General features: G+C 48.2%; 6 protein-coding genes across 6 annotated transcripts; 5 read left to right on the top strand and 1 right to left on the bottom strand.

Moving 5' to 3' along the window:
- Positions 1–433: 433 nt before the first annotated feature.
- F5B22DRAFT_251280 (survival factor 1) lies at positions 434–2,531 on the bottom strand. The gene is made up of 4 exons (XM_047970010.1): positions 1,908–2,531; positions 1,633–1,848; positions 766–1,564; positions 434–707 (listed from the first exon to the last, which is right to left on the bottom strand). The coding sequence occupies exons 1-4, from the start codon at positions 1,928–1,930 to the stop codon at positions 591–593; spliced, it is 1,155 nt and encodes a 384-aa protein (XP_047835113.1). The 5' UTR covers positions 1,931–2,531; the 3' UTR covers positions 434–590.
- Positions 1,865–3,412, top strand: F5B22DRAFT_251291 (ribosomal protein L11). Its single transcript, XM_047970011.1, has 2 exons — positions 1,865–2,527; positions 2,590–3,412. Exons 1-2 carry the CDS (start codon positions 2,393–2,395, stop codon positions 2,923–2,925), a joined length of 471 nt encoding a protein of 156 aa, XP_047835112.1. The 5' UTR covers positions 1,865–2,392; the 3' UTR covers positions 2,926–3,412.
- Positions 3,413–4,491: 1,079 nt separating this feature from the next.
- On the top strand, positions 4,492–7,578 carry F5B22DRAFT_251293 (kinase-like domain-containing protein). Its single transcript, XM_047970012.1, has 4 exons — positions 4,492–4,976; positions 5,106–5,332; positions 5,527–6,844; positions 6,896–7,578. The coding sequence occupies exons 1-4, from the start codon at positions 4,919–4,921 to the stop codon at positions 7,477–7,479; spliced, it is 2,187 nt and encodes a 728-aa protein (XP_047835111.1). The 5' UTR covers positions 4,492–4,918; the 3' UTR covers positions 7,480–7,578.
- A 3,799-nt stretch (positions 7,579–11,377) lies between these two features.
- Positions 11,378–12,740, top strand: F5B22DRAFT_641899 (family 61 glycoside hydrolase; the record flags this gene model as incomplete). Its single annotated transcript, XM_047978052.1, has 4 exons — positions 11,378–11,570; positions 11,627–11,749; positions 11,806–12,455; positions 12,606–12,740. The coding sequence occupies 4 exons, from the start codon at positions 11,378–11,380 to the stop codon at positions 12,738–12,740; spliced, it is 1,101 nt and encodes a 366-aa protein (XP_047835110.1).
- Positions 12,741–14,508: 1,768 nt separating this feature from the next.
- Positions 14,509–16,555, top strand: F5B22DRAFT_251150 (Cys/Met metabolism PLP-dependent enzyme). Its single transcript, XM_047970008.1, has one exon. The coding sequence runs from the start codon at positions 14,630–14,632 to the stop codon at positions 15,884–15,886; it is 1,257 nt and encodes a 418-aa protein (XP_047835109.1). The 5' UTR covers positions 14,509–14,629; the 3' UTR covers positions 15,887–16,555.
- A 1-nt stretch (position 16,556) lies between these two features.
- On the top strand, positions 16,557–22,208 carry F5B22DRAFT_251166 (ABC transporter). Its single transcript, XM_047970009.1, has 9 exons — positions 16,557–16,927; positions 16,994–18,487; positions 18,547–18,649; positions 18,709–19,184; positions 19,375–19,901; positions 19,966–20,795; positions 20,850–20,915; positions 20,974–21,228; positions 21,285–22,208. The coding sequence occupies exons 1-9, from the start codon at positions 16,821–16,823 to the stop codon at positions 21,882–21,884; spliced, it is 4,458 nt and encodes a 1,485-aa protein (XP_047835108.1). The 5' UTR covers positions 16,557–16,820; the 3' UTR covers positions 21,885–22,208.
- The last annotated feature ends 149 nt before the right edge of the window (positions 22,209–22,357 follow it).

Genomic DNA, 22,357 nt, shown 5'->3' with positions numbered 1-22,357 from the left:
GGTTTGTGCTGCTACCTTAGTAGCTACTTGTCGTTATCGTTGTTGTTGTTGTTGGGCAAAGTTTCCGATTCGGTATACGGTCGGCAATGAATCGCTGTCCGCGTTTCATAGGGTGATAATAGCAGCACAGGCTATAGGTAGCGTGTGTAGGAATGTCAGTGAATGTATTACAAAATGCTAGACACGAGCTGCATGTAATAGTCTCTGGGGTCGCTTGCCATTGTGTGCTTGATGGTGTTATGTTATATTCTAATGTTGATATGCACTGCGAACTCATTTCAAGCCAAAATTACCTAGTGGAACGAACCCAATTAGGTGAGGGCAACAATGTATCATGGAATATATTCAATAAATATGCCAAGTTTATGCCTGTAAATTTTATCGATCCTCTAGTAACGAGTGGTTAATGCAGGTCTGGATGATTGCTGAACGCCATAGGGATGCGTCTCTTGTATCAACTGTGCCGTTTTCCAGAATAGCCTAGCATGAGAGACGGCCCGCAGCATTAGATGTTGAAGACATCTGCTAATTCGCATGACACATGGGCATCAACAATTCCCATGTAGTGGCATAGCCCTAGCATGATTATATTACTTCGCCTCTTCAATAGAAGATATAAATGTGGCCTCTGAAAATGTGCGACCCTCTTCTGCGATCTCCTCATCACCAATTTTCAATTTCAGCGTGACAGGCTTGGACGAAGCGAACTATTACCAGAGATTAGCAAACCTGTGCGAAGGCCGATTATATGGGCCGTTTATTTACCTGGTAAATATACGGCTTAGTCCCTGCTGCGTTAGCAACGATAGTCTTGACAAAACCTGGAACCTCTGCCATAACATCTACACAATCCTGCCTTTCAGTTGGGCCCTCGATCGCAGCTTCGATATCTTTTCCATCTTTGGTCGTGCCTGACCAAGTGTATTTTGCCGCCGTCGGCTCAGGCCAGCCGTTTACAGTATCCTGCTTTGTCTGAGTGTGCGTCGCGCGGCAGGTAGTACCAGCTGTGACAATTTCGCCATCCTTGACTATTCCGCCGACATCTACCACTGTAGTCCCGTAGGAAGGAGGTGTTGTAAACTCCATAAGAATCGCGGAGTAGTTCGGACCTTGAAAGTCTAGGAAATTCCACTGGGCAGCCGCATGGTGGGGCTTCATGCCCTGAAGACACATGATGAAAACGGCCTTTCCCTTGAAGTCAATAGGACCATCTGGTGTCACAATACTTCCCTCTCCCTCACACCTTGGCCAAAAGGCATGCCTCATCGACCCCCAAGGGTTCGCCAAGTCAGTGCCGTACAGGGTCTTGCCATCCTTGCCGGCCACGAAGCCGGGAGCTGTCCTAGTCAACTTGAGGTTGACAATGGATCGCTCATCGTTTATCGACTTGATCGTGTACGATTTGCCATCCTCTGATAACTCGACTGCGCAGTCTTTGGCGTAAAATGAGGTCTTGTCATCACTGAAGGTATAGTCGGTCAATGGGTTGGAGCACCAGAGGTGTGGTTTAGACCTGTCGGTGTAGAAGACCTTGGAGTTGAACTGAACTGTGGTGCGAATACCACTTTAGATAGATACTACATGTTAGTTGTGAACGGTAGTAGACAGATAGATAGCCCGGAGCAACCGTACGCTACATTACTATATATGATCTGAGCGAGCCCAACATGCCCGCTATCGGCCGTGAAGTAAAACACCTGCGTCTCAACCGATGTCTGATCTAAAGCAGTCCATTTCAGGTCATCCCTGGATATTTCGGTGTATGGTGTGGACTTGGCATCTTCGGCAACGGATTTGATAGCTGACGGGCCGTATATCGGCTCTTCAGTGCCTACGACGTTTGCCAAACTGGACCATTATATTAGCAAAGGGATAAGCGAGGGACCAATATGGGGGTGCCCGCTAACGTTTGCTTTGCCCAGTTGAACATGGTTATCGAATTTGGAGCTTAAAGGGATAGATACTGCTATGAAATAAGTGCAGTTGACGATAGGAGAAATGACAAGTCATGCAAGATTTTGCGAGTTTTTCCGACGTCTTTGGCTGTGAAGAGATGTAGTGTTGGGAGATAAGTAGTTTTTGGCTACGACCTTGAACTACCTAAGCTTAGCTGTATGTCTGGCTGGCAATGGTTATGCAGGAGTAGGGAGAGCAGTGGTCTTTGGCGGGGTGTTTTGGCGCTGTGGCGTCATCTATCGATAAAGTATGAGATAGGCATTGGTCACTGCCAAGACATGCCCACTCAAGCTCTGTAGTCTGCTTGTTGTGGCTAGTGTGGATTTGCGAAAAGACGGGTTTCTGGATTTCGTCTTCGATCCATCTAGCCGCGAAGCCCCGGGCTTTATACTACCTACGACTCCCGATCAACCGCCAGGAATCATCTCCGAACAATATGTCGAAACGTGGCGCCTCGGCGGCTGCCGATCAGATTGTCAAATTGATCGTGGGAGCCGGGCAAGCCAGCCCAAGTCCACCCGTTGGTCCTGCATTGGGTAGCAAGGGTATTAAGTCGATGGACTTTTGCAAGGTCAGTGCTACTATTATGTTACGTTTCTGTTGAAGTAACATCTTGTGCTCATGTTGACTTAGGAGTTCAACGCCCGAACGGCGCACATAGCACAGGGCACTCCTATGCCCACCCGGGTGACTGTACGCGGCGACCGCACATTCCACTTCGACGTTCGGACGCCTCAAACCTCCTGGCTTCTACGAAACGCAGCAGATCTGCCATTAGGGAAGAAAGGCAAACGGAAAGGAGCGAGCAGACCGGGCCATGAAATAGTGGGCACGATCAGCCTAAAGCACGTTTACGAAATCGCCAAAATCAAGCAATCAGAATTGCGACTGTCTGGCCTATCCTTAGAAGGGCTTTGCAAGTCGGTAATTTTTCAAGCCAAATCCATAGGCATCACGGTTGTCGCATAACTCAACTCAACAGCGGGCTTGGCCGGACGACAGAGGCCCTATGAGCATGGGCCCGAGTGCTTCAAACTAGGGCTAGCCCGCGCCCTTACGATCTGTATATAAGCGTGTACACATTATCCAACTGAATTGTATATCAAGCGGGAGTGAACTGGTTTGTCTAAAGCTCTTTTTGGCAGGCAGGGTCTTGTTGTTCATCGTTTCGGTCGATCGCATCGCAGACTCAACTCTTACCTTCGGCTTAGTGATGAACAGCCCTAGCCTTAAAGTCTAGGAAGCTCGGCGAGTTTCTCTTACAGTTAGCAATACTTCGGGTGTCAGGTTGGAGGCAATTGCTGAAAAATGTACTAAAAGACGTTTATGAGAGAAACATGCTTTCGCTCAACCTTTCATATAGGTTTGTCTATGCATAGTCAAGATAGGGAGGGAGCTGGTAAATTATTATCGATGATGTTCGTAGTGAATGACTACTATGGATCTGGGGAATCTCACTTATCCTTGAGGTGTGTCGAAGAGATTGAATAAGAGAGAAGATAAAAACACTCCGGTCGCAGAACAACTTTCGTGAAGTAACGAATAAGTAGTCTGGAGCAGGGGTCTACAGATGGGTTTCAACGGTGGAGTTGAGTTGTAATAGACCACGGTTAAGATCTAGACTCGACTACTTACCTACTTCCTGTCCTGTTGGCGGGTACGGTGGGCGTGGCTATATTACCCCTCACAGTAGATTCCTTCAGTGACTAGAACTTCAACTCAATAACATCAATATAACCCCTTGCCAATCCAATCGTTCAACAGTCCATTAAATAGTGCGCTAGAATTCTCGGCTCAGTGGCAGGTTTCACATATTGGAATAAACAAATGAATCTGGTGTATGATCATTGGCACTTGGCACGTGGCACCACGGCCAACATCGTGACTCTGGCGGCAAAATCACCCCGACTCCAAATAGACGACAGTAAAGAGATTTTAGGTATTATCGTTGACCCGGAAAGGTCGGATGGGATGTCATGAGTGGTCCTGACAAGCGGCGCAAACCTAGTGCCCATCGCGGGCAACACCGGACTCGAACAAGTGAATCAGCCCCACCATCCCATCTCGGCGATATTGATGGATATATGGAAAAGAGGGTGGGAGACATACATACCCAAGCGTTGGTACGGCATCTACATATACAGTCCCGGGCCCAGCCTTCACCCATAGGCACCTTGCATTGTTGTTAGGCACTTAAGTAGTCTTTTCTCTGGCTCTATCCTGAATTCTGGGGGAACATGGAGGCCTGACTCAGGGTTGTGGATGTTATTAAGATGAAATACTGAGAAATTGGCGGTCGTACTATAGGAAAGTGAGAGACTGGTTATTAATAACCAAAAAAAGCAAACAAAAAAAATGTAATTCCGCACAAGTATTTTCCATAATACCGCAGTCGATGTCGATGTCGATAACGATCCCCAGTAGCTCAAGTCTTATTTTTCTTCACAGGCTCTTGAGGAATGATGTATATACATGTAGATGTCAAGTAAGTCCATGATGCCAACCCGTCATCTACCTAGGTAGGTACATGGAAGCACAGCTCGAAACAGGCAAGGTCCTGGATAGCTAGCTCGACTGTATCGTTAGTGCAGAAAGCCCCACCATGCTCTATCAATACCTACCTGCCTACGGTATCTGCTGCTGTCACATCTCGTTCACGCCCTCGGGTTAGAACTTTGAACTTTTCATCCCAACCGTCATCAGTGGGCTCTTATGAGCCTGCCCAATATTTGCACCTTTCTTTCTCCTCCACAGCCATTGTCCTCTCCGGGCTCGACAACACTTGTCCGCGCTCACTTACGGGCGTTGTTCGCTGCTTGCCTACCCCTCCCTCATTTTCCATTTATTATCGGATTATCGGACTATCGGCACGTCATCGTCATCGCACCCACAGAGACCTTTTTGTACCGGTGCCGGCGTTGGTGCGACAATTTCCTCTACGCAGTTGTATCAATTATACACCATGGAACCACGGGGCGCTGAGGCCAAGGGCCCGGCAGAACGTGGTGAGCCGCCACAAGGTACGAAAATTCCATGTCATCGCCGTCATCGTCTGAATCCTATATCCCCACCTTGCATTTCCCCATGAAGTATATGTTGATGTCACACCCGTTTGATTGTGTTGACTAAAGCTGTGCGAGGATCGCTAGAATCTTCCCGCGATGCTCCCAAACCGCCCCCCCAGCGCGCGCATGCCGTCCGGTTCGCGAGCAATGTGGACGAGATTGGTCCGCCCATTGAGGACAAGCCGCGCAATGATTCCTCAGCGACGCCCGAGCAACTCCAAGCCTTGACAGAGTGTTTGAACGGCACACATCTTCAAGAGCAACGCGCTCAGAATTACGCTTTCCAGCCTATGTCGCTTCCACCCTCCAGAGTACGTCAAAAGTCGTTCGATCTTAGCATCTGAGAAATACGGATAGTTCTTTTCTTATAGCAGACTAATGGTTTCTGGGCCGCTCTCACACTTCACCAGTGGAGATCTGTGAGACATGGCTCGACCATATGTGGCAATTGGTTCCTGAGGCAATTCGGCAGATCTGTTGGTGGCTAACCATTGGCCATTCGTAGATACCCTCCAACGAGACTACGCCTAGCGCAACCCCTCAGCATAGCCATAGTCCTATGGCACCTCGCTCGCCGCATTTTGGCCCCAGCAGCTCAGGTCTCACGCCTCCATTAACACCTGCTGGAACATCGGCTGAGCAAGCTCACCAGAGGACATTGCGACACGGCGGCTCCGATGGAGGCTTTCCCTCTTATGAGGTCACTCCTCAAGACTCAAGCCAAGATTCAAGGCCGGTCTCCCGCTTGGGGTTGCCACACAGACCGGCGTCTTCAGATAATCTCTCTCAGAGAACTACAGCCGTTGACGACCGTGGTGCCTCTCGGTCGCATCGAAGAGGCATGTTTGGTCCCGACAAAGGAGGGCAATCACTCCCCGTATCTAGAGAATCAAGTCCATCGAGGAATGCCGCTTCCCAATTTTATACGCGGCCTTTCACCCCTCAGGGTGATGCAAATGATCCTTATGCTGCCAGCAAACGACCAGCACAATCCAAGAATACTGGCACCATCGACCAACGATTTGTCTTCTCGAGGAAAAACAAGCAGTCCCCAACAAGCTCCACTACAAGCTTGCGATCTGACAAATCTGATAAGCGTCATTCCGGCTTCCTTGGTGGTAGAAATAAATCCGGTGATCTCCCCTCCTCGGGGACTAATTCTAGTGCACACCACCATCACCACCAGAGCTCGATGTCTGATCTTCGGAGGTTTTTCAAGGTTGGCGGAAGTCATAAACCTAAGAAGCTTCCTCACTCGCCCGCTGGACCAGCCTCTGGGGCAGGTTCACGTCCAAGCCACCTTCCCTTTGCCGACGATCATGGTCTTTCTTCAAAGTATGGTAAAATAGGTCGGGTGCTTGGGTCTGGAGCCGGTGGCTCGGTCAAGCTTATGAAACGAAGTGAGGACAACACTGTTTTCGCGGTGAAAGAGTTCCGACCTCGACATTCTTACGAAACTGAAAAGGAATACACCAAAAAACTAACGGCTGAGTTCTGCTTTGGATCGGCTCTCCACCACGGTAACATAATCGAAACATTGGACATCGTTCAGGAGAAAGGAAAATGGTACGAAGTCATGGAGTACGCCCCATACGATCTATTTGCAATAGTGATGACCGGAAGAATGAGCAAAGCGGAAATCAACTGCTGCTTTTTACAAATTCTCAGCGGTGTAACCTACCTTCATGGTTCTGGTCTCGCCCACCGCGATCTCAAGTTGGACAATGTTGTCGTCAGCGAGCATGGCATTATGAAAATCATTGATTTTGGCAGCGCACATGTTTTTAAATATCCTTTCGAGAGCGAGATAGTACTCGCAAGTGGTGAGTGGCATGTGCCCCAATAATATTGGGCGATATTTTGACACAATTTAGGTATTGTTGGGTCTGACCCGTATTTGGCCCCCGAGGTGTATGATGAACGAAAGTACGACCCTCAGGCCGTTGATATTTGGTCCTTGGCCATAATATTTTGCTGTATGTCATTACGACGGTTCCCGTGGAAGATACCACGAATGACCGACAATTCTTACCGACTTTTTGCGTCATCACCGACACCTGGTCATGACCCTAAGCAACTGATTCTCCCGTCAAGACTTACAAATAACTCCACAGAGACCTCTTCACAGGATGTCACTTCTTATGAGTCGCCCAAGAGTCCGAGACAGAGCAAACCCGAGTTATCTACGACAACGCAGACGGATAACAAAGATCCTGACCGGAAAGAAGTAATCAAAGGGCCATGGCGGTTGTTGCGTCTGCTTCCGAGGGAGTCTAGACACATCATAGGTCGAATGTTGACTATTGATCCAAGGAAACGAGCCGACATGGCTGAAATACTTGACGAACCATGGGTATCAGATACAGTTATATGTAGACAGGTTGGCCCCGGAATGATTGAGAAAGCTGAAGACCATGAGCACGTTCTTGAGCCTCCCGCACCTGCTCCATCCAAATAGAGAGAAATGATCAGGTGGGAGTTTTAAGATCGCCATGTGGTCTTTCATTTTAGGTTCATGGGATTGGGTTGAATGGCTGTGTATTTTTACACAGGGGCGTTCTTCAGGCGGTAAATGGTACGCGCTATAACGCCCGTGTGCGTCCAATACAAAGCGCACAGCAATGCAAATCCACAGGGTTATTGATACAGGTATAGATCAAGAGATGGCTGGGTAGACTGGCGGTCTGTCTCGATATTGTTTTATAGACGCTTCATGATCATGAAGCTGGCACCACGAATTAGAGCATTGGAAGCGAGATAATGTTTTCCGTGAACAATCAAACCCAGTAGGTCCGCAAGTTCTACATTTTACCACTCTCCATAAATAAGATAGATAGGGTTCAACGCTTGGTAATTTGCTGAGGCTCAGTCGCTGGTTCTCGACTTTTGAACGAAACCATTTCATCTAGTATTCAAGCATGGGAAATAATCCTTGGATTTGCCAGCATCATTACTCTGTATCAACGTAAGATATAGGCAGCGATAGTCGTCACAATACCAATATCAGATATCTCCTCCACCCCGATGCTTGTATGTACAGGTGGTGTAGCAGGCAATTTATCCCTGCAGCTAGGCATTCGAACCATCCCAAGAATGCAGTGACAAATAACAATTTCGGCCTCTTGCCTCCATATGCACCCCAAGACAAAGGATTCTGTGCCTATCTGAAGCAGCTGAGGTCAAGCGGCTAAAGCCTTCCTTAAAAGGAGACGTGATGGTAGGATTTAGTTCTCAAGTAGTTGTTGACACCATCAGTACAGCCGTCTCATAGGGGTGTTTGATATCTTACAAGTAAATCGGTACCTAGATATCTACCTAGGTACTTAGGTACTTAGACAGAGGGGCTGTCAAAAGATGCGGGGCCCATTTACCGTGACTCGGACGTCATTGGAACCAGTACGAGATGTATGATCGAGATTATCATCGTTGATTTCAATCAGGTCCTATAAAGCTGTGTGCCTTAATACAAAACCTCGACCAGACTGGGATATCAAGTTACCTTACTTGCGTGTAAGTGGTTGGGATTGTAAAGGTAAAGTTGGTTGGAGAAGGATCCACTTGCGACCGGAAAAACTACGGCGAAGAAAAAGTCTGGACCGGTCGCATGGGAGCTTCTAAAGCTTTCCCGAGACATCTATTCTTCGTGATAGCTTCATATTTTCTTTCTTCTAGTATAAAGCACACCAGTGTTCCTCCCACCTTGGCCGATCGACACATTCTATCTACAATCAAACAAAATGGTGAGTCTCACATACCCAGCATGATGTATCCCTAAAAAGAGAAGCTCTTCTCAAGTTGCTCGGTTAGCAGCACTTGTAATACCAAGCTTGGGCAAATCACACCCTCCCCACTGTATTTGATAGAATTGTCGCTGATGTGAGGCTTTCCACCTCGAGCAGGCTACATCTATTCGATCCATCAAGTCCCTAGTCCCTCTGCTGGACCGCGTACTAGTCCAGCGCATCAAGGCTGAGACTAAGACTGCCGGCGGCATCTTCCTACCCGAGTCGAGTGTCAAGGAGCTCAACGAGGCCAAAGTTCTTGCCGTTGGCCCTGGAGCCCTGAGCAAAGATGGACAACGTGTGCCCATGGGTGTCACTCAAGGCGACCGCGTGTTGATTCCCCAGGTAAGGCTTGACCTGGGTTATGGGTGTTGGGTTATTGCGTGGATTGAGCTTGCGCGGTTCATTCGCCGCAAACAAAAAGGCAATGCTCTACGAGTTTCGAAATAAACTGCTAACTCTGTACAATACAGTTCGGCGGCTCACCTGTCAAGGTTGGCGATGATGAGTACCACCTCTTCCGCGATAGCGAGTAAGTTTTTCCAATATTTCCCTCCTTTATGTATTCTTGTTTTCTATTCTTACGGCCCGTCATATGTGACATGGTAATCTATCCCCTCTCTTTTGCGCTTGACTGACACTTGCAACCTCAGAATTTTGGCCAAGATTAACGAGTAAATAAAATTTAATACACGCAACTGTCAAGCCACGAATTCACGAGAATGTCATGCCAAAACGATGTACCATATTATCTTGTACAACAACGAATAAATGAGTCTAAAAAACATGGTCGCGCCCTAGCATGAGGTCGAAGAAAGTCTTCTTTGCCAAGATATGACAATAATACGCAGATGAAGGGGGAGGACAAGGGGAGAAGACATTTGACAGGGACCAGAGTACTTGACACTCATCCCTGGTCAGGAGCCTTGTATATAGCTCTGGGCCAGTAACACAATCAGAATCTATCTCTGCTCTCTCCAAATCAAGGACCTGTGTATGACGCACTGGTGGCGTTCACTCATTGTTGATATTGATACACCTGTCTTTGGATTATCTCTGTACTTGTAGAGATAGACTTAACCGTAAGCTAGATGGTGAGGTATAAACTAAAAGTATAAAGATTGCCTCTCAGCACGAGTTCATCTGACCCTCACTTCGTCGATTGTCATATCATGAATCTTAGATCCATGTCCTTGACACGAAAGCAGCAGGTACCGTGTCAATAACATGCAACAATGCCGCTCTGTATCACCATGTCAATATCATTTGACATTATGTTCACACAGGACTTGTTTTAGCTACTCGTCCTATCTGATATCAATGGAGGATCATGACATGCTCAAGCCATCGGCCCCCTACATACGCACTATCAGACAAATCATGAGGAGCTTCTTCTATCTGGATACAAGTCGATACTACTACTCAATGCGCTCATCCGCCCTCGGTTGCATTACTCGCTGCAGAGTAGCCTTAATGCGCTCCATATGACCTGTTTCCTTCGACTCCACCTGATGCACTCTATCCGACGACCGGGGCGTCTCGAAATCTGGGGTAATGTTCTTGGGATCCGGTTTACTGTTGCTCGATAGTTGGTCACTAGCCATCATTTGTGGCCTCTGCCCGGCTCAGAAAAGCAATCAAATGCGCGTAGGACTAGAGGTACAGAGTAAGACAAATAACAGCGTCAAATTGAAGGGGATCTCAAGGTTGACTTCGACCAAGTCAAACATATGATAGCTCAATCGGATGATGAAAATAAGGGGTAGGCGGCTGACCTTGTCCTCCATAGGTTGTACGTTTGCATGGGCATACATAGTATGTATTTTTGTAGTGAGAAACAGCCAAGTGCAGTTTCCACCAATGGAATATCTTGAAATAAAGCACCTTCGGCAGCTACCTCATCAACATATTTCTATTGGAGAGAATACCTAGTATGTTCGCTCCTTTGAGGCGCTGGACGAACTTGACTTATTGGGTCCGCTCGGCTGTGTCGTAGCTGTCGTGTAAGGCTACACTAATGTAGAATAATGTCCCCGGCTTCTTTGCGCCAGGGGCTTGAGTTAGAAAGGGGACGAAAGTTGTTTGTCAATACCGAATGGTATGCAAGCACTTGGTGAGGCTAGGTAGGATGATCCGGACATGGGCTCTAGAAATGCCGCGGCTTTTCGACTTCTGATATTGTTGTATGCTTAATCTATTCATTACCTACGCGTTTCATTCCTTGTCGTACTGCGTTTGCTTCCCTCCCCTGGATTTGTTTGTGCCTTGCTATGGATGAAAAGAAAGGGGCCCTGACTCCCATTGTTCCACTTTAAAGCAGGCATGACCATTAGATACCACTTGATATCCTGCCATCTACATCACAATCGTTTTCTTGTGTCCATTTTGGCGCATTCATTCTTTGAGTATCTTTAGTGAGGCTTTCCTCTCGTTCGTATCATCATAACCTGGCCCTTCGTCTCACCACCTGTGATTCTCCGGACTTAGCTGCTCCCTTCTCACGCAAGCTACTGTGTAGGAAATCTCTTCCCATTTCTCTACAACTTTTCAGGGACATATTCGTCGAATAACTAAATGAGGAGACAATTGTCTATCGTTTTTGCCGTGATAGCTGGTCTCACGGCCACTGCGGGTGCCCATACTGTCTTGACGACATTGTTTATCGACGATGTCAAGCAGGGAGAGGGTACCTGCGTTCGCATGCCTATGGACCCAGGAAGCTGCACTTCTCCCGTGGAGAGCATCGCTAGCAATGATATGGCCTGCGGTGAGCGAAGATGGTATAGCAATGTGGAAAGTTAGGAAGCTGATTAAGACATTTAGGGGTCGATGGTCAGACGCCAGTCGCCTTGACTTGCCCTGCTCCGGCTGGTAGCAAGCTCACTTTCCAGTTCCGAGAATGGGCCAACGCTGTGCTACCCAGTGCCCTTGATAGCTCACACAAAGGTAGGCCAGCACCTTCATATCCCCGGTGCGAGGAGCAATAGCTAAGAATCCAACAGGGCCCTGCGCGATATACGCAAAGCAAGTCCACGACATCGCCAACGATGAGGCCGCCGGGCCAGGCTGGATCAAGCTATGGGATGAAGGCTACGATGCAGTTACCAAGAAATGGTGTACCGAGAAGCTTATCGACAATAACGGTCTCTTGTCTTTTGAGGTGCCTAAGGGTTTGCCGTCAGGCTACTGGATCTTCAGGCCCGAATTGCTCGCCCTCCACGAGGCTAACAAGGGTGATCCGCAATTCTACGTCGGATGTGTGCAGATTTTCGTCAAAAGCAGCAACACAGCTCCTCTCGAAGTGCCTGGCGACCAAAGAGTGAGTATTCCAGGGCACGTCCGTGCAAATGAAGTTGGTCTTACCTTCAATATCTACGCTCCTTCTTTCCCATACCCGCTTCCGGGACCTAAGGCTTTCGCGGTCCCGCTACCAAAGAACGGTCACATTGATACCACTGGCCCGTCGGTACCGAAGCAGACGCAGGGCGTCGTCCCTCCCAATTACATCGTCAAAAATGCCAACTGGATTGGCATGGAAGTTCCGGATTATACGGATGAGGGTGGTTGCTGGGCAGCCTCGGAGAATTGCTGGAAACAAGTCGGGACGTGCTACAATGAAGCGCCTCCCACAGGAGATGCTGGCTGTGTCGCGGTGAGTAACCCCCGATAAGATTCACATTTGGTTACTTCGAAGTAGAAACTCTACCTTCCTCGGGCCGGAACTACACTCTAAGAACTCCTTATATCCCAAGCTCAAGAACTTTTGAGTGAAACGACATCTCACTGACTCTAAGTGCTGTAGCTGGAGAAGAGGTGTTACGAGATTCAGGATGCATGCAAATCTGGCGATTTCCAGGGGCCCCCGAATAAAGGTAAGGTGCTGACAGTGAAGGAAGTCAAACCTCCAGCAAACATCCCGCCAGCGGTGAATGTTTAAACACAACAGCACCTGGATAGCTCGTTCTCCTGGTTTGATATGACGAAGACAGAGCTACGTTACGTCAATACACACGCCAAGGATAGAGGATACGTAAACGAAGCGGTGAAGACAGGAGTATGTAGCTCAATCAACATTGTTTGCTGGATATATATACGTTACGGGACACGAGGCCTCGAAGCTCCCGCACCAAACTACCTTTAACCAGGTAAAGTTTTGTATCCACGAAGTGCTATACCGTGCCATAGTTATCCTTCTTAGTCATGAGCGTAGTGTGCGTACCGCGGCATGTGATAAGGTGTGATATTATTAGAAGAGGTGGATCGTTTCGAGACCATGTGAACCGCAGAAAAAAGCACGAAGGGGGGAGAATTTACCTAAAAGATTAACGGACCTGAGCTGAGGTCGCTTTCTACTCGCTCCTTTCTTCTCCGTATCCCAACTCAGAATTTCCCTTTGCGGAAGTTCCTGTAGAATGGGTTACATTGTATTATTCAATCCTGGTTTGACTGCAGCAGAGATCCGCAGAGATCTACCTACCAAGATGTGCACCCTGGGAAATTCTGCTGGCGTGTTTATGTAACTAACCTTACGTACCTTTGCACGATTTGCCATTTTCCTTGTATCCGAGTGTCTTCACACTTCTATAAAAAGATGCAGGTGCAGGCGCGGCAGGGGCACGGCCATATCTCCTTCACACTGGATTCCTAGCTTACATACTTTACGATATTAATACTTCATCGCTATATTGTATCTAGCTCTGTAGATACATACAGTTCTTCGGGCCATTTTGGATTGTATTCTAAGAGGTAAGCGATGTTTGAGACGCAGGCTGGGAGCGCCCTACAATTTGCGGAAAGCGACGGGCATTGGCGGCATGCTCTAGAAGTGCTTACTTAATACAGTAGCAGTGCGTACCTATTATAAATGCACGCTAATATAGCGCAGCCGGGGGCGTGGATATCGCGGGATCTGGGGATAGAGGGGATTCCGAGGGCGGAGAGGGGATTGATAAGCATAGGAGAGAGGGGCTGGAGGGGCAAGGAGGGGCAGGCCACCTTATCTCCCTGCCTCACACGCTTCTAGGAAGAGGAAATGTAGATAGTAACCATAAGTAGTTATACATACCAGACTAACAACTTTCTCTATGAAAGAAAAAAACCCACCGCTGTGTTGGAATTTTAAGATACTTCAAGGTTGATTCAAAGAAGCTATAGAGCTCCAATGGAGATTATGGTAGAGTTGATAGATGACCTCATCCTACACTGCCGACCTGTAGGTACATATAAGTAAGTCACATATATGTAGTAAGTGAATTCTTCGTGTCACAGATAGAATTATTTGACCCTTTTGAGTGTGATAGGGAAAATGATATATAAGCACAGGAGTAACGATGTCGATAATGGCCTCATTGAGTCAGAAATGACGCCATTACGTAGGTTGATTAGCGCTAAAGGATAAGTTACAAGTAGGCGAGTAGGCTGCTGATGACAAACAAAAATAATTTTTTTTTGGCGTCTTGCTCGTTCCATGTGTTTGTCTGTTTGTACTTATTCTGTGGCAGTCCGCTCGGTTCAACTCAGTCCTCGCGTAATACTTACCTACCGAATTCATAAGCTTTTCGCCGAGTACACAAGCAGGGTACATGTCGAATACTATTTGAACTACGCCGCCCGCCGTTCATTTCTGGTCCTTTGATCTCCTTTCTTTGACTACTTAACTTCGGCCTCATCTTGCCTCGGACGATTTATTCGCGCACTCCGATCACGCTCCCTGTCCTATATAGCCTCACTTAAATACACGACAAGCAGAGCTATTACCCACTCGTTCACTTCATCGAATACATACAACTTCTCAACCGTTCCAAACCGTAGAATCCAACCTACACAATGACTGTCTCGATCGACTCATCCATTGAGACTCCCCCACGAGCACCGACGCCACTACATGGTTTTGGAACGCTCGCTGTCCACGCCGGGTCGCCACACGACCCCACCACTGGCGCCGTCATCGAGCCCATCTCCCTTTCCACAACGTTTGAGCAGACCGCTGTTGGCAAGCCCGTAGGTATATATGAATACTCGAGAAGCGCGAATCCAAACCGAGACAATTTCGAAAAGGCCGTCGCCGCACTGGAGCACGCCAAATATGCTGTTGCATTTGGAAGTGGTAGTGCTGCTACAGCCACCATTCTCCAAAGCTTAGCATCCGGGTCACATGTGATCAGCGTCAGCGATGTTTACGGTGGAACGCACAGATACTTCACCCGCGTTGCAAAGGCGCATGGTGTTACAGTCACATTTACCCCGCAGATCGAGGTCGACATTGCAGAGCATATCAGGGACGACACGAAGCTGATTTGGATCGAGTCGCCTAGCAATCCTACGCTAAGGCTTGTCGATATCCGAGCCGTGGCCAGTGTCGCACACGCCCGGGGCGTCGCCGTCGTTGTTGACAACACATTCCTGAGCCCATACGTCCAAAACCCACTAGACCACGGCGCCGATATCGTCGTGCACAGTGTCACCAAGTACATCAACGGCCACAGCGATGTGGTTATGGGAGTAGCCGCGTGCAACTCGGAAGATATGCGGGACAGACTAGCCTTCTTGTTAAACGCTGGTGGCGCCGTACCTTCGCCATTTGATTCATGGTTAGCCCATAGAGGGCTCAAGACACTTCATCTCCGTGCCCGCCAATCCTCCACAAATGCGCTGGCTGTCGCTCAGGCTCTGGAAGCAAGCCCTCATGTGATTGCCGTTAATTACCCTGGCTTGGATTCTCACCCTCACCGCGCAATTGCACTACGGCAGCACCGGGACGGAATGGGTGGAGGAATGCTTTCCTTCCGCATAAAGGGCGGTCGGGTCGCAGCCGAGCGCTTTTGCCAACTCACCAAGATCTACACCCTTGCCGAGAGCTTAGGTGGTATCGAAAGTCTGGTTGAGGTTCCAAGCGCCATGACCCACGCCGGCATACCAAAGGAGCAACGAGAGGCTGTCGGCGTGTTTGACGATCTCGTCCGTATTAGCAATGGCATCGAGGAACCTGAGGATCTGGTCCATGACATACAGCAAGCACTAGAAAGAGCAGTCCTATCGGCTGCGAACGGTACAAATGGGACAAACGGCGTTAATGGAAAATAGACACTTTATATAGATGGCACCAAGGTGAATGAAATCATGACGAGGATTTCTGGACTTGCATTCGGGACTTGTTTAGACTATGCTTGCAACGACTACTTATCAGCGACACTGGATTTAGAATTCGTCTTGGGAAACGGCGTAATAAGGTCTTAATATTTGCGAACCATATTTAGCTATTCCACGAGAAACGTGGTTGTTAAGCGCTATTTAAACGAATGTTTATGATCTTTTGTGATGTTCTAAGCGTGGCCTGGACTAGCTAGAGAGATTACCACTTGCTTCTCCTGCTGGTCGAAATAGCGCGCATGGGATGTGAGGTGTGCGACCCTCAATCAAAGGGAAAATGGCACAATATATAAAAAGCCAGAGCAAATGGTCGGCCATTTGCGTAATACAGTGCTCTTTTTGTAGAAGCGGATTACACACGGCTGTCCACCTAATCACGCAATGCCCGACATCGTATCCGATAAAGATTCAGGTTAGCCTTGCTGCTTAAAAAGGGCAAATTAGCTCCGCATGCAAGAGTAATTGACTGTGAGCACCTCGAAAAATCGTCTTCAGCACACTCAGATGGTTGGTATAGCTCTCATTCACGTGTTCAGTGTGGGCAATTAAGGTGCGGATGAACATGATTGGCCGCCGTCGTGGTATTTACACTTTCCGCCTCAAAGATGTGCTGTCTGTCGTCTTAGGCTAATTCGCACATCATCAAGATGGAGTCCTACCAAATAGGGCTTGGCAGGGGTCATAGATTGCAGTTGGTAGGAATTGCACTTTAGGTAGGCAACTTGCAGGAATTGCTCCGGTGCCGCGACCAGTGGCCACCGCCTTGTTGACCTGCTTACTTCTCTCATCTTTTCGCTCATAGACCGGGTCGTGTAGATAGACGCCTCTATACCTGTCTGCTTCCTCTGTTGTCTCGGCATGCTACCTCATGTATTCGTTTTTCCTTGCTAGCAGTGACTGGGTGTCGCCCCTCCACCTCCAAAGCTATTATCCCGAAACCCGTCAATCCAGATGGTTCAGTCTCGGTCTACATGAGTAAGCAAGCCCTATGTTCATCAGATCTCTTACAGCGGAAAAGAGCGAGCTCTAACACTGTCGTAGCGCCGCGGATGTCCAATGGGTACATAAAGTCGCGCAGTTTGCGCAGACTGGTTATCTGCAGCTGACTATCATCGTTATTTCATTCCTGTTTCTTATCAGATATTTACTTCAGAGATCATATTCAAAGATATCTTTACCCGAAACCCACGCGTCTGCCATTCTTTTGCCATATGAGTTATGTAGCCAAATCTTGCGGGCCACATCATTGGCTTTGATGGCTGTTGCTGCTGTTCAGATAGGCGGCAAATGGACCAATGTCGGTGTCATCACGTATGCCTTTTCCCTAGGCCTCCTACGGCTCTTTAACGATCTGGAATGGAGACACGTCGCATTACATCACGTGAACTTTCTTCTTGTGACTGCATTGCTTGTCATCGTTGCGGGAGAGTTACTCCCATATGTGGATGTCACGTACAACCTCCTCCCAAATGCTGTCCTCATAGGCAGCATAGCCATATTGGCTGCCGCTGTTATTGTCGCCGCAAGCACACCGAGAGAATGGGTTCCCCCATCCATAAGCTTAGACCTCTCTGACAGAATCCCCACTCGAGAGCCTTCTCCTGAAGAAACTTGCAGCTGGATTGGATATTATGCTACCTATGAATGGCTTACTCCTCTTTTACTCAGAGGATTCCGCCGTCAGATGACGATAGAAGAGTTGCCGAAGCTCCCATGGTACGATGAGCCTTTTGTACTCCTGTCGAGGATCCTCGTGGCGCGGGCCAAGTCAAGCCGGAGTTTTTCTACGATATTGCGGTATCTAAGGACAGAATTAACCTCGATGGCTATACTCGCCATCTTATCCTTTACCGTGGAACTTTTAACCCCCTTCGCCATGTATAAATTATTAGGATACATAGGCAACCCCGAAGCTGCTAGTGTGAGACCTTGGCTATGGCTAATCATGCTGTCTATCGGGCCGTTTTCTCGTACCGTCGCTTTCCAGCAATACATTTTCGTAGGAACCCGTGTGATTGTTCGAATAAAAGCCGCTCTAACTCAGGAACTCTACTATAAAGCGATGGGATCTATGGAACTAGACGATGAAGTCTTCATGGAAATTGCAGCTTCAGGGAGCGATAATGGCAAGTCGAGGAGACTGCAGGCTGCAACGGCCTCAGGTCGTCTTGCTAATCTCATGAGCTCTGATGTTGACGCGATCACGTATGGCAGAGACATCATGATGGTGTTCTTCGGAGTCCCTACTGGCACGGTATTCGTCTTGATTGGGCTATACAAGCTGATGGGATGGCCAGCGCTCGTTGGTGCTGCGGCTATGCTTGCTCTGACGCCGCTTCCGCTACTCATCTCCCGAAAAATGATGGGTTACCAACGAGAGATGAAGCAGATACAGGACTCCCGCATTTCAGCCGTATCCGAGTACCTCTCTTCTATTAGGGTCATCAAATACTTCGCTTGGGAAGATGCAATTATTGAAAAAATCGAGGCAATCCGACGAGGCGAGCAAAAGAAGATATGGGGTCTGAATGTACTGTCAGTCTTACTAACTCCTCACACCAACAACTCATCGGCAAGACTAATCGATCGTATAGGTTCATATGCTTGGGACAGCTCACTGAATGTATCCCTACTTTAGCGCTGTTACTCATGTTCGGACTTCATACTGTGGTACGGGAGGAAAAGCTGACGGCCGAGGTGAGTATTCTACCCATCTCAAGAGATTGCGAACAGTGTCCACTAACTAGTTTCACGAGATTGCTTTCACATCCATCAGCCTAGTCAGGACGCTACGGCGCAATCTATCTATGGCCGCACAATATTCAAGGCATTTCACGGGAGCGCTAGTATCTCTAAGACGTATAGATCGTTATTTTGACAACGTCACGCCTATACTGCACCACCCCGATGGCCCTCTGAAAATCACAAATGCTTCACTGAGGCGTCACAAAAGGGCTACTTTCTCCCTGAAAGATATTTCTATTAATTTCGTCGAAGGAGGCTTGAACGTGATCACTGGTCCTAGCGGGAGTGGAAAATCAACTTTGCTTCTGGCAATTTTGGGCGAAACTCTACTTGAAAACGGCTCGATTACCTGTCCCAGAGATATCGCCTATGCGTCCCAGAGCCCGTGGTTACAAAACGAGACGATCCGCGGAAACATTTTGTTCAATAGCCCTTTTGAGCAAGTAAGATATGACCGCGTTATAGAAGCATGTGGCCTGACTGTTGAGTGAGTAACCCTAGGAGCCATTCTCTTGGCCTGTAGCGGAATCATGCGCCAATCCTGCTCTCAGGTTTCCCCCTGCTTAGAGAATGAGAACTTCTTTCCTGGCCGAAATCGTTCCTTACAAGCTTTCAGCGGTTCCAAATCGCTCATCAATTACGCCCTGAATTAAAATTACTAACCTTCTGTGTCTTAGCATGGATGAGTTTCCCGAAAGAGATGGGACAGAAGTTGGTGAAAACGGCGCTTCGCTATCGGGTGGTCAAAAATCACGAGTGGCCCTAGCCCGCGCTCTGTACTCGAAAGCGCCAGTTATCCTTCTTGACGATATCTTCTCCGCCTTAGACGCAAAGACATCGGCAATGCTTTGGAAGGAAGCGTTCTGCGGCGATTTTCTAAGAGGGCGGACTGTCGTGCTCATTACCCAGTTGCCCTGGATCGCGCCCCAAGCAGATCTCACAATCGTCTTGGAGAATGGACAGGTCAAAGATCTGCAACATAATATAGGAATCACTCGCCACACAGTAAGTATAGATGAGGTTGCACTCGATCAAAGCAATATGGATGCTACAGTGGAAGTGGCTGCTACCAATACCGCCGAAGCGAACGAGACGAGCCTCAACGGCAATGGCCTAAATGGTCATGTCAAGTCTGCTGCGTCTAAGCGGCAAGATGAAGTCACCCAAGAAGCGTTAAAGACAGGTCAAACTGCGCGCCTACAATGTCAGTGTTTTCTTCTCTTTCCCTGCTCCATGCTCGTCTTTTTTCGATATTAATTTAGTTCTAGTCTTCTCTTATATGCGGTTATTTGGAAGCCCTCTCCACGCCTTATTGGCTATTATGATGAGCGTATTAAGCAATGCGTCTTTCGTGGGAACTACGCTATGGCTTGCAGTCTGGGTAGACGCGTATGAAAAGGACGATGCCTATGATGTCGCTTTCTATCTAGGTATATATGCTCTATGGACTTTTGGTGATACATTCTTCAATGGCTTGACCTACGTATGTTACGAGCTGGGTGGCTGGCGCGCGGCGCGCACCTTACATAATAACTTCATGCGGGCTATTGTGAATGTGCCTTTGTCTTGGTTCAAGACAACGCCAGTTGGCCGCATCGTCAATCGTTTTTCGCGGGACATGGCCTCCCTCGACACGAATATCATAGGCATGCTGCGGATGACCATCGAGAACGCCGTTCGCCTTTGTTTCCAAAGTTTTGCAGTCAGCGCTGTTCTACCGGTCTTCATGTTCCCAGTTGCTGCGTGTTGCTTCGTGGGTGTTATTGCGGGAGAGATATATACTAGGACAGCAGTGGCCATCAAGCGATTAGTGTCCTCTGCACAGTCACCTGTTTTCGCGCATTTCGCAGACAGTCTTGCCGGACTCCAGGTTATCAGGGCTCGTGCCGGTATGCCAGAGACTTTTGGAAATCAGCTCGCAGAGAAGCTACGAGTACTTGAGCAGGCTATGGAGGCTCAATTCAACTGCAATCGCTGGATAGCGCTCAGGATCGACATGATGACGACTCTTGTCACTGTTGCTGCAGGGGCCATTGCTGTGTCTAAAGCTGGTGTTGTTGCTGCTGGTATAGTTGGCTTCTCTCTGTCGAATGCAACGGTAAGTGATCTCTTCAAATATCACTGTTCGCTCTACTAATCTTACTCTGCTTAGACACTGAACACACTGATTGTTATCTTGGTTCGAGCAATGAATGAAGTCGAGGTTGAGCTCCAAAGCGTAGGCCTTGCCATAAATATCACTTAATGTTTCAGATAAACTGACATGGTATGTATAGTATCATCGTGTGAACGAATACGCCAAGGTTGAACCTGAAGAAAAGCCGGAAGATTATAAGCAACAAGGCGCTTACTCGGATGACCCATCGATAGTTCTGCCAAAGAATTGGCCAAGAAGCGGCGAAATCGAGTTCCGCAATGTCACCATCAAATATGACGAGGACGGGCCGGAAATATTGAAAAACGTCAACCTTAAATTCGCAGCCGGCGAAAGAGTAGCCGTAGTTGGACGGACCGGCTCGGGGAAAAGTACAGTAAGCAAATATCAATCTATCTGTCTGGAATGAACACAGCTGATTCGTTGTTCTAGCTGGTTTTATCTTTACTTCGCTTTACCAATATTGTGTCAGGTCAAATATTCTTTGATGGTATTGATATAACGAGCTTTCCGCGAAAGAGGCTCCGTGAAGCTATTACCATCATCCCACAGGAAGCGGTGCTGTTCAACGGAGACGTCGGCTCGAACCTCGATCCGACGAACAAAGTCCCCAAGGAGATGGTTGAAAAAGCCCTTGAATACTGCGGCGGGATTGCATCCTTCCAATTCCACCGCGACGAGGATGGAAACGGCAGCTCTGCTCCACATGGCCCTGGCATTACTTTATCTACAACTGTGAAGGCCAAGGGCGAGAACTTCTCCCACGGTCAGCGCCAGGTTTTATCCCTGTGTAGAGCCCTCGTTCGTAAAAGCAAGCTGATGCTGCTTGACGAAGCAACCGCGAGCATGGACTACGAGACTGATCAAGGCATCCAGGAGGTATTGCGGAAAGAGCTAAAGGAACACGGAGGCGACAGGACGCTTGTTACTATTGCCCACAGACTGAAAACTATTGTTGACTATGATCGCGTGGTAGTTATGAGCGCTGGCTCGGTTCTAGAGTATGTTCGGAAACCTAACCCTTACCCATGAACTCCAGAGAAATACGTTGCTGACCATGATTCTTTCTGCTGCGCAGGGTGGGCAGTCCTAAGGACTTGTACGAAGCGAAGGGGCAGTTTTATGACATGATGAGACATAGTGGAGAGTTTGAAGATCTAGAGAGATTCCTCACTGGAAAAGCATGATAGAAAGCTACCTTATGTAGATAATACCTTCTTTCTTCCTTGGCCATTCTATGATTGCAGACATCACGTTACCAGGTACATACATAGTACATCAATCATGGCAGAAGTCATGGGGGTCGCGAATACCCACAGCAGATCCCACAGGTACCTACACTACCTACCTACTAAGTACTTAGGTAAAGCTAGGTAGAATACTAGCGGCAATTAGTACCTAGGTACTTATAGGGACCTACTATCCACCGGGTTTATGCTGGGAAGGTCAAGTCTGGTCAAGGTTCTGGTACCTACCAAGCACACTCTATCCTCTATACTGGTACT

This window comes from Xylaria bambusicola (genome assembly GCF_022495145.1).
Source record: "Xylaria bambusicola strain CBS 139988 unplaced genomic scaffold F5B22scaffold_3, whole genome shotgun sequence".
NCBI classification, from domain to species: Eukaryota; Fungi; Ascomycota; class Sordariomycetes; order Xylariales; family Xylariaceae; genus Xylaria; species Xylaria bambusicola.
This window is presented reverse-complemented; position numbering and strand designations above follow the sequence as displayed.

What these genes read in the sequence shown, in the direction of transcription:
- F5B22DRAFT_251166 (XM_047970009.1), top strand. Translation starts at nt 16,821, where the DNA reads ATGTATTCGTTTTTCCTTGCTAGCAGTGACTGGGTGTCGCCCCTCCAC. An exon ending in GCATGTGGCCTGACTGTTGA is followed by an intron (nt 19,185 to 19,374) that starts GTGAGTAACCCT and finishes TCTGTGTCTTAG; the next exon opens with CATGGATGAGTTTCCCGAAA. An exon ending in CCGGCTCGGGGAAAAGTACA is followed by an intron (nt 21,229 to 21,284) that starts GTAAGCAAATAT and finishes TCGTTGTTCTAG; the next exon opens with CTGGTTTTATCTTTACTTCG.
- F5B22DRAFT_251280 (XM_047970010.1), bottom strand. Translation starts at nt 1,930, where the DNA reads ATGTTCAACTGGGCAAAGCAAAC. An exon ending in ATCATATATAGTAATGTAGC is followed by an intron (nt 1,565 to 1,632) that starts GTACGGTTGCTC and finishes ATCTATCTAAAG; the next exon opens with TGGTATTCGCACCACAGTTC. An exon ending in CTAAGCCGTATATTTACCAG is followed by an intron (nt 708 to 765) that starts GTAAATAAACGG and finishes CTCTGGTAATAG; the next exon opens with TTCGCTTCGTCCAAGCCTGT.
- F5B22DRAFT_251291 (XM_047970011.1), top strand. Translation starts at nt 2,393, where the DNA reads ATGTCGAAACGTGGCGCCTCGGCGGCTGCCGATCAGATTGTCAAATTG. An exon ending in AGTCGATGGACTTTTGCAAG is followed by an intron (nt 2,528 to 2,589) that starts GTCAGTGCTACT and finishes ATGTTGACTTAG; the next exon opens with GAGTTCAACGCCCGAACGGC.
- F5B22DRAFT_251150 (XM_047970008.1), top strand. Translation starts at nt 14,630, where the DNA reads ATGACTGTCTCGATCGACTCATCCATTGAGACTCCCCCACGAGCACCG.
- F5B22DRAFT_251293 (XM_047970012.1), top strand. Translation starts at nt 4,919, where the DNA reads ATGGAACCACGGGGCGCTGAGGCCAAGGGCCCGGCAGAACGTGGTGAG. An exon ending in ACGTGGTGAGCCGCCACAAG is followed by an intron (nt 4,977 to 5,105) that starts GTACGAAAATTC and finishes GAGGATCGCTAG; the next exon opens with AATCTTCCCGCGATGCTCCC. An exon ending in TGTCGCTTCCACCCTCCAGA is followed by an intron (nt 5,333 to 5,526) that starts GTACGTCAAAAG and finishes GGCCATTCGTAG; the next exon opens with ATACCCTCCAACGAGACTAC.